Raw genomic sequence first — 26,001 nt, 5'->3', positions numbered from 1 at the left:
TACTGATTGAGTCGAGTTTAAACTATGTGTTTCATGAGTTTGGCCACCCAGGAGGTGAGCAAGATTGACGTGAGGATCTTAACACCTAGTTTTTTTGCCCAGTTTAGTTATGAGAAGGTTTGAAATTTTCTAATCCAGCGGAATGGTACCCAAATCCAAATCCACTTTATTTCCAACCTACAAGTTGGGGGCCCCCAGGAAAAAAGCTGTCACAGACAGCTTGACTGGGCCCTGGGGGCCTACAGGCAGCATCTCGCAGAGGATTTCACAACACAGTCAAAAAATGGATATGTACATGAGGTCAAAATCAAAAGAATTATACACACATCAGATATCAGAAATAAATATGAACATCGCAGTATTTATTCATTGCCTCATCATAAAATTTGTTAATTCGTGTCTAAATGTGTTAAGCGGGGCAGTAAAGTCAATGTGGGCTTTAAGTCCCAACAGCCTTGCATGTAATATACAAGGTATCCTATCAACCTGCCTAGGTTTCATAACACTTTGTTGGTAATCCTATCTGGCTCTATCGAGTTTCGAGCCTAAGTCGCGCCCTAATCTCCGATGTAGACAACAGGGCATCCATTTCTGGGTTCTCTGCTCCAGCATATGGCAGGCCGATTCAGGACCAGCTGAATTGGTGTACTATCGGGGATAAAAGTCTGTGGACCATGCAGTCAGTAGTCTCCGATTATATTTTTCAGTGTGAAAGTTGGACTTTAGTTCTTTCATGTGTGCTAGAGAAATAAGATAATTCGTTTATACCATGCTTGTAGCCCGAAATCACCAGACGTGTGGTCCAGAGACATTTGTTCCTGACAGTACCTGTCCTTTATTTATACAAGTAGTTCTTCCTTAGTTCCATCAAACTAATGCAACAGCGAGTAGGTGCCATGTTCTTATCTATCTGGTCGCATACATTGTCACAATTTTGCATTTATCTGTCTCTGTTGATCTGCGCTAACTGCATTCTTAAATTTCAGTCTCATTTGCGCTGTTTGAGACATTCCTTCTTTTCGTCCCCCATAGACTCATGAGGAATACTTACTGGAGCCGATGGGAGTTAATTGTGCTCGAAGAATGTAACGCAAAATTATTTGGGTACAAATTTTACGGAAATGGAGAATTTAACACGCAAGTGGCCACCTTGACTCACTGGAATGTTACAGCAATACAGCATGACACTAACAATGAGCAAATAGATCATGTCCTAGTGAAAATTGTTTCCAAAGAAGAAAGGGGACAGTAGCCTTTATGTCTTAAGCATATGCACTTCACCGAAGCAACATAAATGTGACTTTGGTGAACTTTGTGTCAAGACGAAACAAATTTGTGGGAAGAATCCTTTGCCCATTGTTAATGCCCAACATGCGACATGAGGGCACTAGGAGAATTCTATCAAAGTTCTGTGGGATACTGTAAAAATGCAAGGGCTAGTCTTGCTAACAGACCTTGCAGCCCATGGCAAGGGGAAACAGCATCGCCATAGACACCTCCCGTCCTCACCCTTGTCAAAAGGGGGGGACCCCAGCCACATGACGTAACACATTAAAAGATCTAGGCAGCGACCACAGAAGCCCTGTATACATGGATTTGACAGCACCGGGTCTAGTCAGCGTCGAGTAAGCGAGGTCACCATTACTTGACCCGGTTGGTGTCTACGTGAACTTGCTTTCTAGCGAGTAAGTATCACAGTGGCGTGTAGCGTCGAGATTCGAAGTTATTGTGCAAGTTTCTTGCTCGTATTTGATTCCGTTGCCTTTTACTATCGAGAGCTTCAATTTTTATCGTTGTTGAGAGCTAAAAAGCATTCAACTTCGCTAATGCTCCTTGCCACTACGAAGGCTTTTTGATCCCCGAGTTCTCCGTAACTCGACTCCCTGTCTCGACAGACCCGCTCCACGCCTATTTTACTCGGCCCGACTGAATATACATGAAACGACAACTGGATTTTTTACTCGACAGGCTTACTCAACCCGACTGTCGAGTCCATGTATACAGAGCTAGAATCGTCGAGGAAGTAGAAGGGGGACCATAAACACCCTGCAGAGAGAGTGGAAGCTGTTAATTGGGACTCTTTTTAGGGCCATTTGTAACAATGCGGGACCGATCACTGACGTTTTGAGGTGGAGTGAAGAGGTTTTTGAAACGATGCGAGATGCCATGGAAGCGGTAGAGGTGTAAAGAAAGGAAGAAGTAGTTCGCAGATTCATGAATCTATGGAGATAGAAAAGGAGGTTGGAGGACGGACCTCTTGAGTGAGAGCCCATCATTTCCTCGAGAAAATTTTGGAAAGCTTGGTTTTTTCATTCCTCTCTATCTTCCACTGTTCCCTTTCAGGGATGCTTTCCTATTTTGAACAATCGATGCTGTCCCTCAAGTCATTGAGCGACGCTTTGTAACGCCTTTGTGTTTTTGGGCATGAATTAGAATGCCATGCCAGGTGGAAATTCTTTCTCTCCTTGATCGTTCTAGAATTCTCCTCGAACTTCAGGGCAGATTCTTTAAATGGACACTAGTATCATTGTCAAAATTGGTGCGAGACGACATCAGTATGCAAGCTTTGCGTACAGTTTCGCCACAATTGAGCCTCTGGTCGAGGCGAAGAATTCTTAAAAATTGCTGTGAGGTTGCAGAGCACTCTATAGAGGGTGGCCTGAGTTCTAAAGGGGAAGTGGGTGGATAGAGGGAGGTTGAGGCTGCCACTTGGCTTTGGTACTGGAGGCCATCTAGTTTTTATTTGTATGTCTGTACGTGGTGGGCTGAGGCGTAGCGGGCGCGAAGGCTCGCCATGCGGGGGCTGTGATGGGCAGTCCAGGTAAGGTCCTTCCCATCCCCACCCTGAGCCGAGACATTGATTGCCTCAAAGCTTCCCTAGTGGCACAGCCTGCCAAATCTGCCATCTTTTTGTTGCTCCCAGGGGGTTATTACCTATCGACAATAAAATGCTTTACCTCATGATTTACTGCTCGAAGGTTTGCTGTTGGAACTGTGACTGAGAGCTGCGCCCTCTCTTTTGTGTTTTTAGGAAGCTTGCTAAGAGCTACCAACCCAAGAAAAAGGATGATGAAGACAATGGGTAAGCCTTGTATTTTATTCTACACAGTTCTGCCTTACATGAATACCTGCTATGAATAGTTTGTGTGGTTTTACATAGACTAGTTCAAGCCTAAAATTTAGATGTGTGTTGTGTTTCAGTTCTGTCAAGGCAAGTATTTTGCTTCCTGTTTTGCTGAACTCAACAGTAATCAGTTAATTTTTTTTTTTTGCATTATGTTCTGTTATGTTTTAGTTCTGTGCAAAATAACTGCACCTAGCATGTAGTGACGGTATGCTTTCAGTAACACTTGCTGTTGGACTAGTTAAACTGGCTAATTTTCTTACTTGCGAGAAACTGCACACAACAGAGGTAGAGCACAAGGACAAGAACAACAGGATGGAGTGCTTTGTCCTGTCAACCTTGTTCTTATGCTCAGTCTCCTTCTGCGCTGTTTCCTGTAATTGTGCTTTCAACGTGCAATTTGGAAATGGCTTTACTCATACTTTTTTACCTTTCACTGAACTTGTTTGAAACTTTACTGTGTGGCGTACTCAGTTTCTGCTTGCTAGGCTGTGCCGAAAATGCATGCACTCTTTACTGTTAGGCATATTTGCGGTAACTCACTGTTGATCACTTGGATACACCTGAGTAGGATTGTGCACTTGCAAAGGGCAAAAGAAAATCAAATATTGATCAAAATTGGTGTGCAGTTATCATGGTCACCCTGTGCTAAGCTGTTTTATGTTGCCATCATTAGTTATGGCATAAGCAGGTACGTGTGTTGCACATTCATTGGTGGTGCTTGTCACTCCCCATATGTGGATAGTGCATGAGTTCTGTGAGAAATGTTCCTTGGGGCTCGGTTTTTGTTCAAACATGGCATAGGCTACTGGCGAGTTATAATTGATGATTTAAGGAGAAATGCAGTCACTGGTATCTGCAATGTGCTTCAAAATTGTGCTGATAGAAGTTTCCAGAGAGTTAGGCTTGTTGAGGCTTGGTTTACAACTCCAGCTGTGTCTGACCCTCACTACCACTGCTGTGAGGCATCTGGAGTCCTAAGTTGAGCTTACACAAGCTTGTGTTTAAGCGTGGTTCTTTTTACTTCTCATTTGCCGTGCCGTGGTACACTTTCAGATCCCCCACCTGGGGACATCTGTTAAAGCAGATGTTTGGAATTTTTTGTGATGCCATGGGCCCAAAAAACCTCGCGCACCATATGTACCCATCATGAAACTTTGTGTTCTAATAATACTTATTGCAGTGTTATATTCAGTTTAGTGCATGAGGCTTAAGGCTGCCTTGGTGAAAGGGTAGTACTGTATCTAACATCTAGCCTAACAGATTTTGGAGTCATCCATTTAAATTGCTTATTTAAAACCTAACTTGAGCTTTGATTTAGGTTGCGACTTTTCGGAAGCGACATGGAATCAATATGTATGGCAAGTTCCTGTCTTTGCTTACTTAGCCCTGTATTGTTCATTTCATTTTATTTTCCTTAAAGTTAACCCCACCCCACATAAGGGGTGGGGTTAACATGAGAAAGCAAAACATTTATTTCATGATGACAGGTGGGATGTAACTTTATCTGGGAAGGTTGTTGGGCAGGTTATGGCTGCAATTTCATGGGGAAGGTCGTTCCAGTCGCGAGCTGTTTGGGGGAAAAATGACTTGGAAAATGTAGTCTTACGGGCACGCTGGCGGGAAACTTTCAGCGGATGACCAATGCGTTGAGAAGTGCGTGGTGGTGGTGCGCAGATGTATGGCTGCTGTTTGAGCTGGGAGTAATAAAATTTGTGAAATAGGCACAGGCTAGAAATGCGGCGACGGAGGGAAAGACTGCGTAATTGAGACTGTAGCTTTAGAGATGAAACACTAACATAGGATGAGTATGAACGATGAATGAAACGGGCGGCTCTGTTTTGCACGGCTTCTAATGAATCAATGAGGTATGCTTGCTGTGGATTCCAAATTGCGGATGCATGCTCAAGTTTTGGTCTGATCAATGCTTTATAAGCAAGTAGCTTTACATTTTGAGGGGCGTCGTGAAGATGACGTTTAAGAAAGCCTAGTTTTTTATTTGCAGATGATATTAGCTTTGACACGTGCTCACGCCATGATAAATCATTGCTGATAGTAATGCCGAGGTAAGTATAGGACGGGACAAGTTCAATAGGAGAGCCAGAAATCTTATAAGGAAAGAAACGCGGGTTGCGACGACGATGAAAAGACATGAGCTTGCACTTATTGGGATTAAGTGTCATCAACCAGTGATTGCACCATGATTGAATGTGGTTAAGATTGTCCTGGAGGGATTCTTGATCAGCGGTATTAGAAACTGGGACATAAATAACGCAATCGTCGGCGAATAGACGAACATGACATGACAAATTTTTTGTGGCAGATCATTAATATAAATTAGGAATAGGAGGGGGCCAAGGACAGTTCCCTGAGGGACGCCCGATGTTACCGGTAGACTTTTAGAGGAGTAGTTGTTAATAGTAACGGACTGTGAACAATTTGTAAGGAGTTCTTTTATCCATACAATAATTTCTCGATCTAAGTTTAATGTGGAAAGTTTTAAGAGTAGTCGTTGATGAGGTACCTTATCGAATGCTTTGGCAAAGTCTAAAAAGATGGCTTCAGTTTGTAAGTTAGCATCAAGGTTGGAATGAAGATCGTGAAGAAATATGGCAAGCTGCGTGTCGCATTATAGGCCTTTTCTAAATCCATGTTGGGATGGAGTGAAAAAATTTATAGAATCTAAATGCTGCATTATCTGAGAGTAGATGACGTGCTCCATGAGTTTACAAGGGATGCAAGTAAGGGAAATGGGGCGATAGTTGAGTGGAGAGTCTGTTACCTGATTTGAAAGCAGGAATGACCTTCCCCATCTTCCAGTCTTCTGGGATGATACCTGTGGCGAGTGACTGAGAAAACAACAAGCATAAAAATTTGGAAGAAATGTCTTTAGTGTTTTTGAGAAACTTTGTGTTAATTTCGTCGATTCCGGCTGACGATGAAATTTTTAATTTGTCAATTGTGCACAAAAAGCTTGCTTCACATTCATTGTACATGAAATTTTTCATTTTCTCCTTAATCTTCTATCACTTAAAATGTGTGATTACTTCTATTTACAATATTTAGTTTGAATCGTAGATATCTCGCAAAATATATATATATATATATGATTTGTTCATTTCTCTGGTTTTCTTTCTTACAGGAAGCCTCAAGGAACTGTATGTTGTAGAATCATAATTTCATTCACGCACTGGTCGTAGTTAAAACAGTTGTTTATGCTGAAATGGCTAAACAGGGAAACGAGACTTTGAGCATTGCAGGTTTTTTCATTCTCAGTTTTCTTTTTTTGGTACTAGCTACCACCACACAGTGTGGATTGATGTGGTCCCTGTGTGGAGATTTTTGCCTTTCATGGTCATGAAACACACATGAACTGCCCCAGAAGGCCAACTTTTCAATTGTTTGTTGTAGACTGTTTTTGTTGTCTCTTAATTTTTACGTCGGCTGTGGTTGGTGTGTAACAGTGCGACCACTGCAGAAGGACCTTTGTAATTGCACTAATGTTGTGGAAGGGGCTGTGGTGATGAAGTGGCAGGGTTAGCTAGTTCCACGATTCTCCGTGTTTTCTAAATATGTGCTTATACATTAGCTTATAGTGTTCACATTGGTTTCTTTTGGAACCATAAAAAAGCAGGCGAGCCTAAGGGATTCTGAAAAAGCTTTCCTTATAAACGCACTATGCAGTATACTGCACATATAAAAATGCAATTGAATGCATATACCAATGTTTCTGAAATGTATTGTGCAGTATACCAAAATATAGCTGTTTTTTTAATTCTCTTTGGTACATATGAATAATATTTAAACACTGTACATAACATAAAAAACAAGATTCACTTCTGGGGAAGAAAGTGTATAAAATATTCAAAAAGCATCTATATAAAAACAAGAAATTGTGATAAAAGCTTCAGAATATACAGAATGTGGTACAATGTCTTTTTTCTTACTTTCGAAAATATCACTTGTGTATGTGTGTGTTTTTTTTTTTAACTCTTTAAGAATCATAGAATAAAGCAGGTGGCTCTGAAGAGTCTTGGAAAACATTTTATTTAGTAAAGTACTTGCAGAATCTCGCTATGCCATGTACTAAATGGCAGCAATTCAGATGTTCTTTCAAATACACACGGGTTTTTAATTTTATACATGGCAGAGATAAAATCTCTGCAAACTTGCTGAAAAAAGCCAGAAAGTGAAAAAAAGAAAAGCATGAATATCAAAATAAACAACATTGAAAATAATTCAGAATAGCTCGAAATATATAAAAAAAGATATGCTGTATTGTCTATATGGTGTGCCTACCTGCAGGTTTTTTTTTTTTTATGCTGTTCGGAAGCAGCAGTCGCCATTCACTTCCTGGTAGTTATAGCAACTCTGACCCATTTTCCCTACCAGACTAAACAGCACGGTGAATCCAAATTATCTAGGAACTGATATATATGTGCTAAACTCCATTATGAAAGCATGTCATTCTCATAACAACACTGCTGAATTGCTAAAAACAATCAGCTCTGGCTTCTTCTGCTTATAGCACAGCTTAGTCTTTCCATTTTCAATTTTTGTATGTTTATGGCTGGCACGTTTTGCAGCACATTGTGCAGAGAGTGGCGGAGTGCAATCCAGTTTGCATCAAAACTGAAAATCTGCTCTAGGAGTCGTTATGCAAAAAGTAGACGCTTGCCTGTAGTGACAAGCTGTGCAGTGCTAAGACAGTCTCAGGCGGGCATCGTGCTCTTGTGCAAAGTTCTTTTATTATTATTATTATTATTATTATTATTATTATTATTATTATTATTATTATTATTATTATTATTATTATTATTAATAATTCATGGGTTGTGCAGATGGTAATGCTTTGTTTGTGTCTTTTTCTTTCAGCTATACCTCATCAAAGGCATTCTGTTTGGTCTTGAATGAAGTCAATGACATTGCTGGTCAGCACGAACTAATAGCAGAGAACCTCTCCACGCATATAAACAGGGAAGTCGCCACTCTTATCAAGGAGCTCAAAGAAGAACGCAAAAGGGTAGGAAGGCTGCTGACTTGCATGAATTGGTCGTTTGATATTCGAAATATTGCATATATATTTTTTTGGAATGGCGCACAGGACACAGTACACATAATCACAATGGACAGTTTGGCTATTTTTATATTTGAGTTTTTTTTTTTTTCCTTATGTCATCTCATTTTCAACAACCAAATAGTGGCTGTGATGTAAACACGGCTAGCCAGTCCTAGGTGTAGATAAGTTGAGGCTATGTGATGCAAAAACTGTAATATAATTGCTTTTGGACATGCTTAGCAGTTTTGGTGAATTAACCACATTGCAGCTTTTGCGTGCCTCACCTGATCTCATCCTGTTGTTTACATCACACCCGTTACTTAGCTGTTGAAACCGAAACATACGATGCGAGAGAAATAATAAGTAAATAATAAAGAAATAAAGTATGTGCTGCCTATTGGTGTGACCCTAGTTGCTGTCCATATTTTTAATGTGCTGTGTATGCTTCCAAAGAGAGAGCGTACAACTAGAATTGGGTATGGTAGCTTATTGTGTGCATTTATGCATTTGTTGGATCACATAGACAATAAAGAGAGTATTTTTAATGCAGAAATGATGCTAGCCTATGTTTTTGCTTTCTGTCAAAGAACCTTTAATTTCCAGCATTGGAGCTCATAAAAAAAATTTGGGTTACTCTTACATGTAGTTTGCATTTGTGCATTGTTACTAATGTTTATGCTCTCTTCTTTTGAAGCTTTTGTCTGAAGGCTCGAAACTGCAAACAGCTCTGCAGAATTCCGTCACGTCTCTGGACAAGGTAAAGCATTGACAGACCATTCTTTATGAGGTGGCTTCCTTGCTTTGCGAAACTTTTAAATATTTGCTGCCGACTTGTTTTGATAGTATATTTTATTATGTGTGATGTTAGCTTTTGTAGTTAAAAAAGAAAAATCAACATAAACAGGGTGGAACCCGTAATGATGTTTTTGGATGCTTGTAAACTATTCTAGAGCATGCGCATAACAGGTAGCATTTGGTGGCTATAAGATTGGTGCTACATGCCAATATAGAGATTAAGAAAGTATTTAGGCTTTGTCTTCAAAGCAGGCACAGTCCTTGTGTTGCAGGCTGAGTGTGTTTCTGAAGAACACTTTATTCAGCTGGTTGTACTTCATGCATGCTTGTTCTATGTATCTATCTCACCACCTTGTGTAGTGGGTGCAGTTGTTCTGTAGCTGTTGCTCAAGTATGCTTTCAGTTTATGCTGCATTTGGTTTAGTGCTAAAATTTCAAGCACTCAGCTACCTGCACAGTACAAGAATTTGATATAAGAGCAGTATTGCAGTGACCCTAGTATTATTCCTGTTTACGTTTCTTGTAATGGGTAAGCAAACAAAAATGTTTGACGCACATGATCTGAAGTGCTGTTGTAGGAAGCACTTCACTTTTTTTCTGTAGCCAGTCTTTGTGGAGTGCAGACTTTACCTGCCACAGAAAGAAGTCCTGCAGGAAGATAAAACCAGAAAGCCAGAATGTTTTCAGGATACACACCCAATCAGTCTGTTATGCATGTAAATGAAGCCAATCGAATGCACCACTTTTGTTCATTACGTCCGTACTGTGAGACCTGGTCCTGTATTCAGAGTTTGTGTCGTAAGTGTTGCTATCTCGCGTGACCTCGAGTCATCTGATTGGTCGAAATGCCAGAACCGGTTGTTGCCGCTGTGGAACCGGAAGAGGGGCCAACATCATTTTCCAGCGTTTCGAGGTCGGGGAGATAGCTACCGTCGCGATAATGACACAAACTCTGAATATGGGCCCTGATGTCTCGGTCCCCGTGAGAGTGCCTAAATCGTGTACTTGTATCTGCTTCAAAAGTGGTGATTGTTTTTATCCATGCACAGCAACCATTTTACAGCTATAGATATCAGGCGACAAATGTTGGAGGGTCCTGTCCAGCGATGGTTGAGTGTAAAATTTCTTCACACCTGTGTTTAGCGTGATAAATTATTTATTCTGACACCCTGGAAAGAAGTAAGAAACGAGGTGCCTATCAGTTCACCTGACCACAAAGCTAGCACAGAAATGTAGGGCTGCAAACAAAATTATCCCAAAATTTCTGGCACCACAGATTTTGCTCCTAGGATCTGCAGTGTGGGTCACGGCACTACCCTCAGGGCTTCAAAACATCAAAAGGGTGCTAGTCCTTGAGAGCTCTAGAGCTGCATGACTACTGCTGTAGACCTTTCCATAAAGGACTAAGAGTGCTGCTGTATTAGGCACTGGATGGCTCAGTATGGCTGCGGGCCTTTGCTATATAGCCCAGTGGCAAATATGGTAGCCTGTAAACATCTGACATCTTTGTCATAACTGAGCAGCACTGCTTTTTTTTTGGTCTTTGCCTCGTGAGGTGTTTTCTGCCTACTGTCATCACGCTGCCTGCTATTTCCGTAAGCACTGTAGTGAGATTGTTAGTGCACACTCGGTGGAGAAAACAGGTTGAAAGATTATATTAAATCCAAAACAAAAGAAGGGATGAGGAGACTGTATATTTTCCAGCCTTACCAAGGATTGTGAGCAGGCTTTCAAGGACCCACTCTGTTTACACCTGATCTGCACGAGGCACTGGTGTAACTGTCTTAGTGGTGTTAAAAAAAGACATGTGGCTGCAGGATGCCTTATAAAGCTCTTGATGACGTATGGGCGTCTGCTACATAGGAGGTGGTGTAATGATTGCTTTGCTGCTATCTTTTTAGGCTCTATCTTACTGTTATCATTGAGTTAGTGAAATGGGCAGTGGAGTGCCTCTGAAGTGGGATGTTTTCGTCTTTTTGTATATTGAACATTGCAAGTGTAACTTTTGTTCGTCTAAGCCGATTTCTGCAACTTTCTTTCCATTGGTGTCATCGCCGCACAAATAACATTTTGCACCAGATTTTTGCCTGGTTGCGAAAATTGCACCTGTCCACAAAAGAAACGTGTAGATAGAATTTCTGCATGATCAGGGCTGTGCTCTCGCATGTTTATGTTGTTTTCTCCCCTTTTTGTATAGAGTAAAAAGTACTATGAGAAGATGTTCAGGGAAGCTGAGAAGGCCCAAGAGGCATTCACCAAGGCCGATGCTGACCTTCAACTCTCCAGAGCAGACTTGGAGAAGGTAGGCTTACTTAATGAGAAGCAGCATTAGTTATGTTGGATAAACAATGTTTTCTGTAATAGTTTGGAATCTTCGTAGAGTGCTTCGCATCTGTGTTTTCGTGGCTCTTAGATTAGTGGTACGCCTTTGTGTCGGAGATGTATTCACTAACCGTAAATAGATGGTTTCACTTTGTTCAGTAGCTTAAATGGAAGCCTGCATTTTAAATGTTCCAGTGTACAGTCATGCCTCTTTGATACGACCCTTGTTAATAGCATGGGCAACTTAGGTAATGGGCTGTTTTTGAGAGGACGAAACTTTTTCAGTGTATTTATGTCTCAATGATTGTATGGAAAACCTCTGTCTGGGCAGTGTACAAATGAAAATGCACAGAGCCCATGTATTTTATGTTGCATTTATATCGAAGGGATGAGAGAAAATTATCTCAACAGCCACGTGTTTTATTTGTGTTGTGAGTGCTGGACATTTAGAAAAGGCACTGTGAAAGCATAAATTCCTGAATGATAGGCCGTTTCCTCTTTTTGTATGTGGCTTAATACTTTACACTACCAAGGTGACTAGTTAACATGCATCACAATTTGTCACGTTGCATGAACAACAGTTGTGAAGGAAACTCTCTGCAGCTTCTGCATGTATTTGAGGAGAGGCCAGAAAGGGCCCAAGCCCATGCCCCCACGTCTTTCTAGTACAATAGTCTAGGGCCCGGTCACAAAAAAGTATTAAGGTGCCTGCTGTCATGTATAGTCGACAGAATACATCAGCATACTAGCAGTGTGAGATATGGGAAATCACAGTGGGAGATAAGTCATCATGCCATGAGATGCCATAACTTCTCACTAGGTGCCTAAGACTGCATCCCAATATTTTAAAGATAATAGATAATGCGGAAACACACTTGGAGCTCCCGAGAGACTGCCTAATTTCTACTTCACTGCTGCCTTTTAAGCATAGGAGCATACCTACCTCAACCCTTTCAGGCCTGCATTGTGTTTACTGTAGAGAAAAAGATGACAATTGGGGCCCATAGTATTTGGAAGGCATCATTTTGCAAAAGTGATATGAATTGCTGGGGAACCTTTAAGAATTCATGCGTGCCATACCCTACTATGCTCAGGGAATTGCAGCTGTATTCCTTTTCTTATTCTCCTTATCATCCAAAGCTGTTCCTGCAACAAGAGCTCAGCTAAAGTGTCCTTAGTAAGTCGCTGCACTACGTGAGGGTAGAAAAAAATTGGAGCACGAAGCAGCACTTCTTAGGTACAGTGTAGAACTTTGTGACATCCGTTTTTATTTTTTGTTTTTTAATAGTAGTAATCCTTTTTTCTGAAGTGTGAGACATATCTGCCATTCTGTTTTGCAGGGATCTCTAATATAGCTGGCATTACTGACTTCAGCGTAAACGGCTCTAGGCACATAAGAGAAATTTCGGAGTCATTTGCGCAATTGTAGACTTCATGCTGTAAAGGTTTAATCATAAAAAGTTTTCCTTTTTTCACAATTTTTGTTATTTTGTTAAGTGTTACTACAGGTGACTCACTTTACGGACAGCTTTACTCAGGAACCAAGGTGTCCATATTAGCGAAGCACAGCTGTTTTGCGTGCTAATCTTGCGTGCATATTGAGCTACCCACTACTACTTTTTAACATACTCTAATTCAGTTTGTTTTGGTTGGGCTTTGATCTTTGGTTGCATTTGGCCAGCTAAAGGCCGCCTTTGAGGTAGAAGGCTGGAAAGAACGCGCGACTCTGAACAGCTTGATTAGTGTCATTGCAATGGGTTTGATTTTTGTATTTGGAGAAAAAATGTAACGTTAATACTGATGTGAGCACCAGTCAGTGGAGCACAGCTTAGAAAAAAACATCCTGTGTTCATATTTTTGGAAGCTTTTTCAGTTCTGTTTGCCTGTCTCCACAGTTAGCATTGATAGTCTTATTGACAGCATTAATGTTTTATTAAAATGATGTTTATAAATTTTATTCAAGTTTGTACTTGAAAATAGTATTTCAACTATTTGGAGTGAGCCACGTCTTGTTGGTGCATGTAACATGCTTAACTGTGCTGACAGTTGCATTTACTAGTACAGCTTAGTACTATTAGGAAAGAAGCCAATCCTCTGAAAAGGATCACCTTTTGCACTGCTGTTTTTCATCTAAAGTAGGTGTTTTCAGCTAATGTCTTCTTCAGTTATGAGGTCCTGTACTACTTCTGCACTTCCAATAATGGTTACATTTATTACGTTAAAAAAACCCAGGTGGTTGAAATTTCCGGAGCCCTCCACTACGGCCTCTCTCATAGCCCGAGTTGCTTTGGGACGTTAAACCCCATAAACCAAACCAAACCTTCATCAGTGATACAGGACCCATGGTATTCAGTGATGGCCACCCCTGCCACGGCTGCTGTATATTTGAATGGAGCAAAATGAAGGGATGCCTCTGTGTAGAGTTTGGTGCACATTAAAGTACACCAAATGGCCAAAATTAATCTGTTTCCGTTCACTTCAGCATGCATCAATGCTGCTCTTGGTTGAAAGAATTTATTAAGCCTTAAATATTTTTCAGCAAAGTGTACTTTCTACATGCTTATTAACGCGAAACCATTACTTCGGTATGTTCACAGATTTCTGTCTGCAAACCGCGTCCACAAAATCGTGTCCGCAGCAGTTGCAGGTAATTGAGAAGTGGTAGAGATTGATGAGTGGTGCCAATCGAAAGAGGCTGACGTAATGTTGCTGCAGAAAAAAATAATTAGGCCAATCAGTTAATTAGGTAATTAATTAGAATAATTGGTTCACAGGAAAGGAAAGGTGCAGCATCTGCCACACTTGTTCTGTGGAAACCTGAACCGCGCCATAAGGGAAGGGAGGAAGGTGGGAGGGAACGCGGAAAGAGAGAAACGGGTGCCGTAGTGGATATGACGTCAAGGATGTGACGTCACGCAACCGGAAGAAGAGCCCAAAAAGGGCATAGAAAGGATTGGCGCACAATTTGAAAGTACCAAAGACTAAAATGGGCAAACAAGAAGTGAATTAAGCTACTAGAAGCAACCAGAAGCAACCAACAGCAGCATCCATGCTTTCGCATTACTCCAATGTAGATTCGGCAGTGCTGTTTAATTGTTTTGTGCAGGTTTTGTTTGAGGTAATTCTTGGCTTGAAGTAGTTGTTTTCATTGACACCATTAGCGTATATTTTTTTCTTGCACAACGGGCAACATTCAGAAGGCTGTACTTCTGAAACAACTTAGTACTTGAAACAACTTGTGCAAAAGTCAGAATTCGATCTATCAGTCTGTGGGCAGCCTTTATTGCTGATGTTGCCATTTCACATTACTTACTTTTGCATGTTGTTACAGTTTGCAGTATTGGTAGTCAAGGCATTTGGAATCAGTTGGACCATTGAATGTACTGTTTTGGACAGAATAATATGGACCACTTTTTGGCAGTCACTTTCTTTAGGTGTAGTGCCAGGCAATAAATAACAAGTGTTTGATACATATTCATATAAATTTCTTTTGTACGATTGCACACTTCTGTTTCAGTTGCACTAGGTGAGGGAAGATTTGGAATGCCAGGGTGGAGTCTGTTATCATTCTGTCCACAACTTCACCTTTCGTGCACGATGTCGATCAAGTTGGAGATGTGTTCCTCACATTTGGAAAAGAACAAACTTCGTTCATGTAGCCTTTCTTTTTTTTTTTTATTATGTGCACTTATTAACTATTTTTTTCACTTGCAGGCGAAACAGAATTCACTGGCTAAAAACAAAGCATGTGAAGACTCAAAGACAGATTATGCAAATCAACTGCAGAAAACCAACCTACTTCAGCGAAAGCACTACACTGAACTTATGCCAAAAGTGTTTGAGGCAAGTTTTTTTTTTTTTTTTTTTCTTTCCAGGGTGTCCTGTGATACTGTGGCCATGAAAAGCTGCATATGTTGGTGCATGATTCAGTTGTACCGGGTGAAATATAGCTCACCTTCATCGCGAACAAATGAAAAATAAAAGCATGTTCATGTAATTTGTCAAATATGACAAATTGACGAACTGAGGACGTCATTCGGACAGCGTTGATTCTCGGTTATTTTAGCCTGATTTTGTGCGCACATTCAGTTAAGCTATTAGCAGTAAAACTTTAAGCTCTTGGCTATACTAAAGCCATATGTATAATAAAAGGCCACTGGCTAAAGTCCATTCATTTTGAACAAAGAAGCCCAGTGCTTAGATCAGGCATCGAAAATAGTCTCTAAAGTATACTGGAGTCCTGTGTGCCTTGAAAAGCAGTAAATGTTCAAATTAAAGCCCGTATGCTCTCTCATTTGCCAGCCTCCTCATCCAGTATGCTGGTATCTGAGCCATTGCCCAAGCCTTGTGCGGTACTTCATATTGTTAAAAGGCTTTTCGTTGGTCTGTCGTTCTGACTGACAGGCAAAGGGTGAGCGTAGGCAATGCATTGTCGTCTGCTCGTTGCAGATGTATTTTTTTATTCTTTGATTTTTGCACGCAGATATATGTGAACAAAAACAAGTGATGTTTAATTTCTTGTCCCAGTCCATGTATACTGGATTCAGCATATTCTGTGTTCTGTGCTGCAGTTTGTACAACCATTCACCTAGAAATGCAGACCAGACTCAAATACACAAAAAAGCTCTGCTGGGGTGGCGCAATGGTTAGGGCGCTTGACTACGGCAAATTCCGGCCAAGGCGGCCGCTTCTCAATGGAGGCGAAAAGCAAGGTGCCCGTGTGTTGTGCGATGTCAATGCACGTTAAAGAATCCCAGGTGGTCGAAATTTCTAAAGCCCTCCGCTATGGCGTCTCTCATAGCCTGAGTCGCTTTGGGACGTTAAACCCCACCAACAACACAAACCACAAGTGCGCAGGCTGGTTTTCTAAGAAGTGCCGGAGAGCTCACTGGTCTGCACTTCAGCAATCTGTTGAGCTCTATGTACCATGTTGAGGGGCCGAATAAGCATGCTGCCAAGAGCTGCTCTTCTGACATCTGGGGCGCCCACCACTGCAGTTGTAAAGTGGAGGAAGGCTTGACAGAAACAAACATGTAGGCGTGGGACGCTCTCTGACAAGCAATACCACTAATGGAATTGGACAGATATGGCGAGTGGTTGCTTGCTAACACATAGGGGCAGTTGTATCATGGGATTATCAAGTTGTGCAGCATTCGGGGACAGCGGACAGTAAAAAAAAAAAAGGGAGGAAACACCGAAACACGGCTGAAAGCCCCTCATATGTTCTGGAAACAAGTAAACGCTTGATATACTTCATCTGACTGCACACCGAGTACTAAAATCGGGATGAGGCTGGCAAGTTTTTTTTGCGGATGGTAGTCGACGAGGTGGAAGAGAGAAAAACTTCAGAAATGGAATAGAACGAGGGAAGTGTGATGAAGTACATTGATTAAGATGGCTAAGGCCGCTGGTTTCCTGTGATTGCACAAAGCACTGCAGATTCTGGGCATTTTTCATGAAATTCCTTGTTAGAAGCTGCATTCTCTTTTCTGATGATATTATTTTTGAGCATCAACAAGAACTGCAATGTGATGAAAACTTAATTTCGCTAATACAACACGTAGAGGAAGCTTGCGGACTTGGGTGAACTTCAAATAGCTATTATTACGATTATTATGCCATCTGCCATCTGCCAGTGCCATTTTGCACTGTATGCTTTTCTGTTTTCTTTTGGAATTGTTGCCTCTCCTGCCAGGACCCTTCACTGGGTCTGCAGTATGATCAAATAAATAAAATAAATAAATCTAAACTGTTCAGGCCAACCTGGGTAGAATCTTCACCAAGAAAGTGCAAATGGCATGTTAACATATGGAAGGAATACAGTATTTACTTGAATGCAACGACAGTTTTTTTGTATGATTTTTGGCTCTAAATCAGCCTTCGTGTTATAGTTGAATACGTTGATTCATCAGCCTAAAGCAGCGCCAGGGTGCAGCCGTATTGAATCCGCCACCACTTGGTTTCGGTTTCTGCAGTTTTACGATGTTATGTTGGCAACGCGGGTAGCAGGGTAAATTCCAATCCATCCAACATCAAAACGTTGCTCATAGGCTCAGAATCACGTTGTCACCTTTATCGCACACTGGTCGCCTCTTTCGCAGTGGATTAGCGCAGTTCTATCGTTATTGCATTTCGCACGAGGCAATGCGCGTTGCACAGTATGACGCTAGGATCAAAAAAGCTATTCTGATAGTGGAAGAAATTGGAAATTCTGCGACAGCTCGACTGCTAGACGTTAACTAATCTACCATACATGGGTGGCGTATGCAGCGGGAGGCGATTTTTAAATGTTAGCCTGACCGAACAGGCTTCCGACGATGGCGATGAATGAGTGTTTTTGATGAGACCGCAAGGGCCACACACAATCTCTATTAAAGATACTTTTTCACATGCTTATCTTGCGTTACATTCGTGGTTTTATTTTTTCCCATTGGGCAATATGCAAAGTCACCCCTGGCGTTATGTTCGAGTAAATACGGTACTCTTAAGTCGCACAATCTCCTATGCAGCAACAGCTGCCATCACTACTGTGCCAACAGTACAGTGTTTCCAGCTATACAATCCTATACCTGTTTGCTGTTCTTTGCTTTCCTTACTTCTGTCAGTGCCCTCTCTTTCTCAGCAACCTGTGCAGCCTTTATTTGTTTGTCTGTAGCTGCCTTCTTTACCGTTGCATGCCACATGCTTTGCCACAGGTTAATTGAAATGCTGGCTTCTCTCAGTGGCTTTTCAGCCTGGTGGCAAAGGTCTCTTTAACTATGCTGCAGAGCCACCTTAGAAAGTTAGTCTCTAGTGGTGGCTTTAGCTCTGTATTGAGGAGCCTTCTTGGTTTGTGACCAGAAGGGGACCAAGTGCTGCTGAGCTTTGACTGGCTTTCGTGGAAAGTGGCGAGCTTGCAGCAGAAAAGCTTGGGAGGGCAGGCTGAGCAAACTCCTTCATGGAATCCCCTGTATTTCAGAAGAGAAAAAAATTCCTGCATTGTCTGCTGGGTCCTACTGACTTGTTTCTGTTTGCGCATTACAGCAACTGCAGAGCTTAGACGAGCGCCGAACGGCATCACTACAAGGCTACATAAAGAAAGCGGCGGAGATTCATCGAGAAGTCATCCCCATCATTCTCAAGTGCCTTGATGGCATTGTAGCAGCTGCAGACTCCATAGATCCAAAGAAGGTGAGGGCCATTTTGTAATTCCTTGTTTTACGCCTTAGCACCTTGCTGATGACAAAACAAAGTGTTTGATCGGTATTGGCACGTGTGAGCAACGTCTGCATTTATTTCGTCGAATGTGCTTGAGTGAATTCAGTGTCCACATTTATGTGCTCGGAATTAATTGTTTGGTGGTTGGCTGTCGCCTTGTGCTAGAATTTGTTGCAGTTAAATTGGGGAAATAAGACATTTTCTGTTGAGAGGTAAAATGATCCGGGCTAAAAAGAGAAGGGTGAATGCTATGCTAAAAAAAAGTATGCTGCAAGGTGAATGGGGAACCTCCGGTACATAGAGCAACCGTCCAGTGAAAATTTACCCGAAATAGCTTGGGAAGTGTTGTTGTCTCTTTGCCTTTTTATTGCATCCACTGCCTTCCTTGTGTGGCACACGCTATGGTCTCTTAATGTTGAAGCCACCTTGGCTGAGGTGTGTATACTGCATGCAGTGTGGAGTCCTTTTTGCAAATTCTTTGCCTTACATTCTGCCGCTCAAAGTGTGGAGGCTTGTTGGGCCCACACGTGCACATAATGTGGACAGTTCTGAGCCCAACATCTTGTGGTGTCAAGCTTGCCCTGACAGCTGATTAAACTTAATGTGTGAAGAAACTTAGTGTTGACTTTGTGATTGCAAATTCTAAGGCTGTTCGGAAAAGGAGCACATGTTTGGGGTTTCACTTTAACCTCGGGAGTGTAAGTTTGTTGTAGACGACAAGAATATGAAATCGTTTTTTCCTCTCTTTGACTGTGAGACAGTAGTTTGGAAATCCTGCTGGGCTACGTAATTCTGTAAAAAACAGTTACTCTAAATTATATATAACAAACAGTAGCGGACAAAAGTTGATATCCATGATTGTTCTATAACTTGCAAAATCCAGCAATTGCAATGGCTCGTCATAAACGGTTGTCAGTTTGTTGGTTATACTTGCTGTTTTCACATGCACCCTGCAGCATACTGTTCAGGATTTATGCATGATATCTGTTTCATTTCTCATGCGTGAGCATTACAAACAGCTGCAGTGTTCTGTCCTTCCTTGCTGAATAGTAGCATGAGGATAGTCTTACTTTATCCACTCCATACTGGGTGTTCCAGCTTTTTCAAGAATACTGTAACCTCTTAACGAACACTTTTGTTCATGAAATTTTAACCAAAACAGTCTTTTAGTGCCCATGTCAGCATCTCTCAGCTCAGCTAAAGTTTGTATTGGAAGGCCCCCATCGTTTCAAATCATACAGTGGGCCACAAAATAGAACTGGGCTCATCATTAGCCAGAAATAGCAGCCGGCTTGTGTCAAGCCTGGCTTGTTCAAGTATGCTATAGTGGGTTAAAATGGGAAGTAAAAAATATATTCGAACTCAGTGGACAAAATTTACTGTAAAATCCTCAATTAATAGCGAATTCACTCAAAGGTACTATTTAACTTCTTTATTAACACCAATACGATGGTTAATGTCACTAGGGGGGGGGGGGGCTTAGAAGCCGGAGATAAGACAAATGCCATATTATCTTTTGAAAAGAAAAACTTGTATATTTGCAAGCCCTGCAGTACATCGAAATCCAGTGCCTTTTTTTTCTCACAAAACCGAGAGAGTGTATCCGGCACCCACGATGCGGTGTTGGAAACTGCACGTCCACTGGTGAATTGTTGCAACGACTATGCCACCTGATTGAAACTGCTCGCTGTTCTGTGCCGTGTCACGCATTTTCTTTTCCTCGGCTGCTCCAAAAAATGACTGCATATTTGATAACGACTGTTCTTTTCCTTGCAGTGATTGGTGAAGCAAAGTGATGCATATAATCTAGTGCAGTAGGGCATACTGGTCAGATCGGGGGCCATACTTATTGCCACACGTCGTCAGTGGATGTCCACTGAGCTTTTCGATTGTATAATGTGCTCAAATTTGCTTTTGTGCAGCAAAAAGCGTTGGATTTCCTCGGGCTTGCAGGGCTTCAGAATATGATCGTTTCATCATTTCAGGAACTGATATTGCATAGCCTTGTCCATGGCTTTGAACTCGCCATGGGCATTACTAGCCATCCAACTGCAAAAATTAAAAGGCTAATTAACCCTTTCGCTGTCGGGCATTTCTGGCGAGCATAACAGGGAACGAGCATAGCGATTTATTTTTGATTGATTGCTATACAAATAACATAGTCAACGGAATATGCACTTTTCAGTGTTCTGCAGGTGTGTAATTAACATCATCATCATTATCAACCTGATTATAAATTGGATAAATGAGGATAATATAAAAAAAAGAACTGCTCGATACTTCTTGAGAGATCGAATCCAAGCTCGACTCGTATTTATAGTTAAAAGAGCCATCGCTCCAGTCCGCAGTTGAAGGTCCCGTGCGGTCAGCCATCTGAAAGTAACCGCACGCACGGAGGGCGCACTTTCGGTGGCCCGCACAACGGAGATAAATGGCATGTTGTGAAATCAAGATAACATAGGGAGATGGAAAGAGGCTAAAACAACCTCCTTTGCTGCTGTTAGTTGCAAGCAAGGGCGCGGCAAGAGAGAGCCAAAGCAGCGATCGAGTCATGTGTCGACCTATTGGAGAGGCCTGCGGCAGATCGCAGAACAACCCTTGAACCCATAACCATGATCGCTTAGCACGATAGTAGTGCACGCGGAGTGACCGCGCCCCCCAGCAAAGAAGGTGGCAGGGGTGGGCGCGGTCGCTCCATACTCTTCAGTATATACGTACCAACACAATGCGGGGCAAAAATATAAACTTGTCAAAAGATTTGACAGATGGCGCAGCCTGTCCAAGTGTGCCACCTTCGTGCTCAGGCGCAGAGTTTTGAATGCATCATAGAGAATGTACCGGTACGTCAGTGACACTGTGGGGGTGAAGCACGAAAATGTACCAGTACGTTCGTGACGGTGAAAGGGTTAATGAGTCTTAGTTAATTAGATGCATAATAAGGTACATCTTTGCCGTAAATTGTCTGTCATGACTGAGAGTTTGGTCCTGAAATATTTATTTTCTACTTTAAACTCCCTATTTCTGGGAAGTTTTGAAACTGTTTGCTGAGCATACAATGCGGGTGCACAAAGCTCTGCTCATTCCATTTCTTTCTTACGTCACTACACTAGTGTGACTGTGGTGGCAGCTGAGCAAAGGTCCGCTCTCCTGTATCGTCAGTGTCTCTCTCTCTCTCTCTCTCTCTCTCACACACACACACACACACACACACACACACACACACACACACACACACACACACACACACACACACACACACACACACACACACACACACACACTCTCTCTCTCTCTCTCTCTCTCTGCGCACATATTACTACTCCATCCGTCACCCTTTTAAATCCTCCCCTGGTTGTGATTTGATTTGAGTTTGTGTTGCATTGCATGCCTGTCTGTGAATGGCAGCAGACAAAACCTTATGCACTGGTCGCCATGTTGTTGTGTGCAGGATGCTGAAACGGTGGTGGAGAGGTACAAGTCTGGATTTGTGCCAGCCGATGACTTTCCTTTTGAAGACCTGAGTGTGACGCGCAACTGTGACTCGAGCAGCACGACCGGCAGCACAGTGAACTCATCGTTCCGAGGTGCGGGAGACACGGTTCGAGGCACCATCTCCACTGGCAAGAAGAAGCGGTCGGGCCTGTTTGGCATCTTCAGCTCAAACAAGGTGAACAGAGTGGCTGCACCAACTGTAGGCCCAGTTGTCATACCCCTTTTCTTTCTTTCTTTGAACTATATGTTTTCATCAAGCAGAACAGCATACTTCTGCACCCCAAGGCTGGTTTCTGCAGCAAAGTTTTGGTCACCTTTAGCTTCATTCTTTGTTTCCTGCCTTCCAAAACAAACTTAAACCTTCTGATCAGTTACTGCACCTAGTGGTTGTGAGAGATGGTGACCAACACCCATAAGAATCGCGGAACCTGATAAAGCTTTTCCTTCTGACCTCTGTGAAAAGGATGATGCCTGGTAATGCAGCCTATGTGAGGTCCCTCACCGTTAAGTATCTGAAGCTATCTGCTGTATTTTGTTGATTTTATTTGTCTCTTTGAGCAGCAGTGGCATATCGAGTTTTTCTGCACTGCGCTGGCACAGTTAGGAGAAGACGCAACTTTTACACTGTTATTACTCATTTTTTTTAATGCTAGCACAAAGATCGTTCACATGCTTTACCTACAAAACTTGGTAAATTCGAATCATTGTATCTCATCCAAATGTTCAAAAACCACTTCAGCTCCCCTTTAAATAGTGCAGTGAAGTGTGTTACAAAGAAAGCAATGGGCTTTTTTTTTTTCGCTTCTTTTAAAGGCACGCACTTGTCTTCCATGTGAAAGCTTCTTTGAACAAAATGGTTTCAGTCTGGTATGTCATAACTGAAAACTCCAGCATGGGTTGTTTCACGCAGGAACAGGTTCGGAGGAGTATATACAGCTAGCTGTGTTGCTTCTCGTTTTTAATGAGTAGAAATGTCTCTCGATTTTCATTTTTCAGTCTGCGAATGGCTTATCAGCTGCAAAATTGCTACTTTGTGACCATGTTTTGATTCAGTTTTTATGTGAGGTTGCAGTAATTGGCCTGACCTGCAAATTAGGTTGACTATAGAAGGTTAGGTAAAAAATTCAAGGTTTTCTTGTTTTTTTTTTCTTTTCTTTTCTTTTTCTTTTTTTTTTTTTTTTTTTTTTTTTTTTTTTTTTGAGGCAAGTCATTTCAAACTTTGCTTTGGAGCAGCTCTTACTTCAACATAGGAAAGCTCCTCACTGTGGTTATCCTTTTTTTTTTTCTTCTTCGACGTAAATATTATTAAGACTATAGACACCTAATTTTTCGGTTCGTGTGTTATCATCTGTAATATTGCCAAAGACATTACTGTACATGGATCACCACATCACATTTGCCTACGACTGTTGAATAATTTATAATTGATTTTCGTTTCTCACCTGTTTCGGTTTCGGTTTCAGCAGCCGAGCGATGGCTGCGACGTCACAGTCGTCTAGGTCACGTGAGGGATGAAAATACAGCAATTAAATCTTTGCTGTGTCATTTGAATTCACTACAATGATAAAGCCAGCCTACCTCAAGAACAGAAATCACTACAAGTGAAGAGCGAGTGATTATAGTGCTGTTTTTTCATGCCGTGCGTCAAGACATGATTGTGACGTCACAGCCATCTCTCGGATAATGAAACCGAAACTGGAGAGAAAAGAAAATTCAGTTGTATATTATTTTGTGTTTGTAAGCGAGAACTGTGTGCGGATCGATATGCAGGAATGACTTGCGCTTCATTAACAAGAAAAATGCCACCAAAATTTAGTGTCTATAGTCTTTTAAAGTATTTGTTGTTTGCAGTGATGTAGCTTTTGTGCTTTGGGATGCAATCCATTTTTTGATGCATCTAAAACAGACTTGAACTTGTAACAAATGGTTTGTTCTCAGTCTGTCTAATGCTGTGCTTGGAAAAAAAAAAAAAGAGCAAAAGTACCTCTCAGAGTTTTTCTTCTTTCATTGTTGCTTTATATTGGGGAGGGTATGGAAGGATGGGGAGTTGTACACTGAATAGATTTATCATCAGGCCTCTGTTCTGCAGCTTTTCATATTGTAAATATTTGGTTGGAGAGGCCAGTGCTAATACAAGAAGACTGTGTTTGGCTGCAGTGATTGAAGGCTTACATGTCGTATTTTGTCCCTCCCCTCGCCCAACCCCTGTTCTTTCTCTTCTCTGGGTGGAATTTCTCTCTTGCCAACAACTCCCACCCTTCTACCCCTCCCCTGTTTTGCTTCTGCGGAACCTTTATGTGTATACACACACAAAAACAAAATGCAAAAAAATGCTGGTTGGTGGTGGTTCTTCTCCCTCCTCCTTTCTCTTCTGCTTCCATCACGTAAGTATCTCAACAAACTGGGGACCAGTCACTGCCTGGCAAGTACCGCTTCTGGCTAACACATGCACCTTGCCACGCCCACTTGCCTTGCCCTCTTCTTTACTTACACTTTCCTCTTACTCGGATATGCTAGTATGTGCACTGCAGTTTTCAAATTAGGCATGGCACCTCACTTTTAACTGTGTTTCTCACACTTTTCTTTTTCTTTTTTGTATGCTTGCGTGGGATTTCGCAATGAAGAAGAAGGTCTGAAACTAGCACTTTTCTTATCTGACAGTCGCTCTGCAAGCAGCCGTTAAAGAACCCCGATTTAAAGCTTTTTTATTTATCTGGTGTGGATCACCGTTTTTTATTTCAAGAGCCATAGCTTAGATCACAGGGCAAGTGTGTGACTTGCAAGATACTCTACGTCAATGGCAGTGTTGTGGTTGTATGCATACAGTAATATCCACATCGTACTGAAGATAGATATCTTCAACGAATAGCACAGCAGTACCCCGATTATGCATCTTTTCTTCAGGTGATGACCGTTGAGGGGAGGCATAAAAGACTGGGTTGTTTGATTCAAGAATACACTCGCTTCTATTTTTCACGATGACTGGAGGGAACCTTCTGGCTAGCACAGTACTGTACTGGCAGTCATCATGCCTGTTAGGGTACCCCGAATTTTAAGGCAGACACGTGATTGTAATGGTGCAGTTTGGAGCTCAGTTGACTCTGATGCCGTTAAAAATGAAATTGGTAATGAAATTTTACTTTGGCTGCTTCTTAATGTGCAAAGTGTGTTGCAAAACTAACCTCAACAAAGTTGCATGGGTCTTAGGAAATGAGCACTGTTGTTACGAGCATCTCAGAAGCTGTGTAGCAATATGGATTAGGAGCACATACCCGAGAGCTGTTCTCAAGCTTGGCCTTTTGGGAGTGAATGAATTAGTACGAGCAGCATGGGGTAAAAGGCATAAAGCTGAAATGTGGTGCCGTATGGTCATATCTTTTCTTTCATGTGTCGTTCTGATCCAGGCACAATTTATTAAGTTAAGCTTGTCTTCATCTGGGGCTATCCTCAATGAAAAACAGTTTTTGCACTGTACATTTACCTTTGTTTTCAAACTATGAGTGCAGTATAAAGCATCTTTTTGTAGTATAAAAAGATGTATATATTGGTGAGCTTTATTTTATTGATGTTTTAAGCTCAGCTTATAGTTCCATTTCTCTCTTGCATACTTCATTCAGTCTGCTCGGTTCCTGTATTCCATTCTGGCCTTAGCATTGGCAGTGTAGCACTTAATGCGAGCCATGTTAGCCGCTGACTGTGGTGACCATTTCGTTATGGGTTTCATGGAACGTGCAGACATTCAGCAAGAACATTAATTTAAAAGTGTGTCCGTAATGAAAACATTGCCAGTGAACTGAGTGATATGGAAACTACTCCTAGCTGGTTTGTGCTTGCTAGCTTGCTCCATTGCAGTCTTGTTCAAATACTATCAGGCTAGCTGTCATGGTGTATCCTGGTGATATTTTTCATATTACACATATATTTAAGAGAAAAATATTGCCAATATAATGATATGTATATATATAATGTTTATTGTATTAGTTTAGACTTACTCCTGGTGTGGCAAAAGCAG

General features: G+C 41.7%; 1 protein-coding gene across 8 annotated transcripts in view; it reads left to right on the top strand.

The window, feature by feature from the left end:
* The window catches only part of Cip4 (formin-binding protein 1-like Cip4), a 213,183-nt gene that overhangs the window by 159,286 nt on the left and 27,896 nt on the right, over positions 1-26,001 (top strand). For all 8 annotated transcript variants that reach the window (XM_084603466.1, XM_084603465.1, XM_084603463.1 and 5 more), the window contains exons 3-9: positions 3,032-3,082; positions 8,000-8,147; positions 8,878-8,940; positions 11,176-11,280; positions 15,015-15,143; positions 18,324-18,470; positions 21,946-22,164. In XM_084603466.1, coding sequence (XP_084459592.1) covers positions 3,032-3,082; positions 8,000-8,147; positions 8,878-8,940; positions 11,176-11,280; positions 15,015-15,143; positions 18,324-18,470; positions 21,946-22,164 — 862 coding nt within the window. The remainder of the gene's footprint in view (positions 1-3,031; positions 3,083-7,999; positions 8,148-8,877; positions 8,941-11,175; positions 11,281-15,014; positions 15,144-18,323; positions 18,471-21,945; positions 22,165-26,001) is intronic.

The sequence above is a fragment of the Amblyomma maculatum genome, chromosome 5, assembly GCF_055883805.1.
Source record: "Amblyomma maculatum isolate TAMU_Amacu chromosome 5, ASM5588380v1, whole genome shotgun sequence".
Classification (NCBI taxonomy): domain Eukaryota; kingdom Metazoa; phylum Arthropoda; class Arachnida; order Ixodida; family Ixodidae; genus Amblyomma; species Amblyomma maculatum.
The sequence above is the reverse complement of the archived record's forward strand: the minus strand, read 5'-3'. Positions and strand labels throughout refer to the sequence as shown.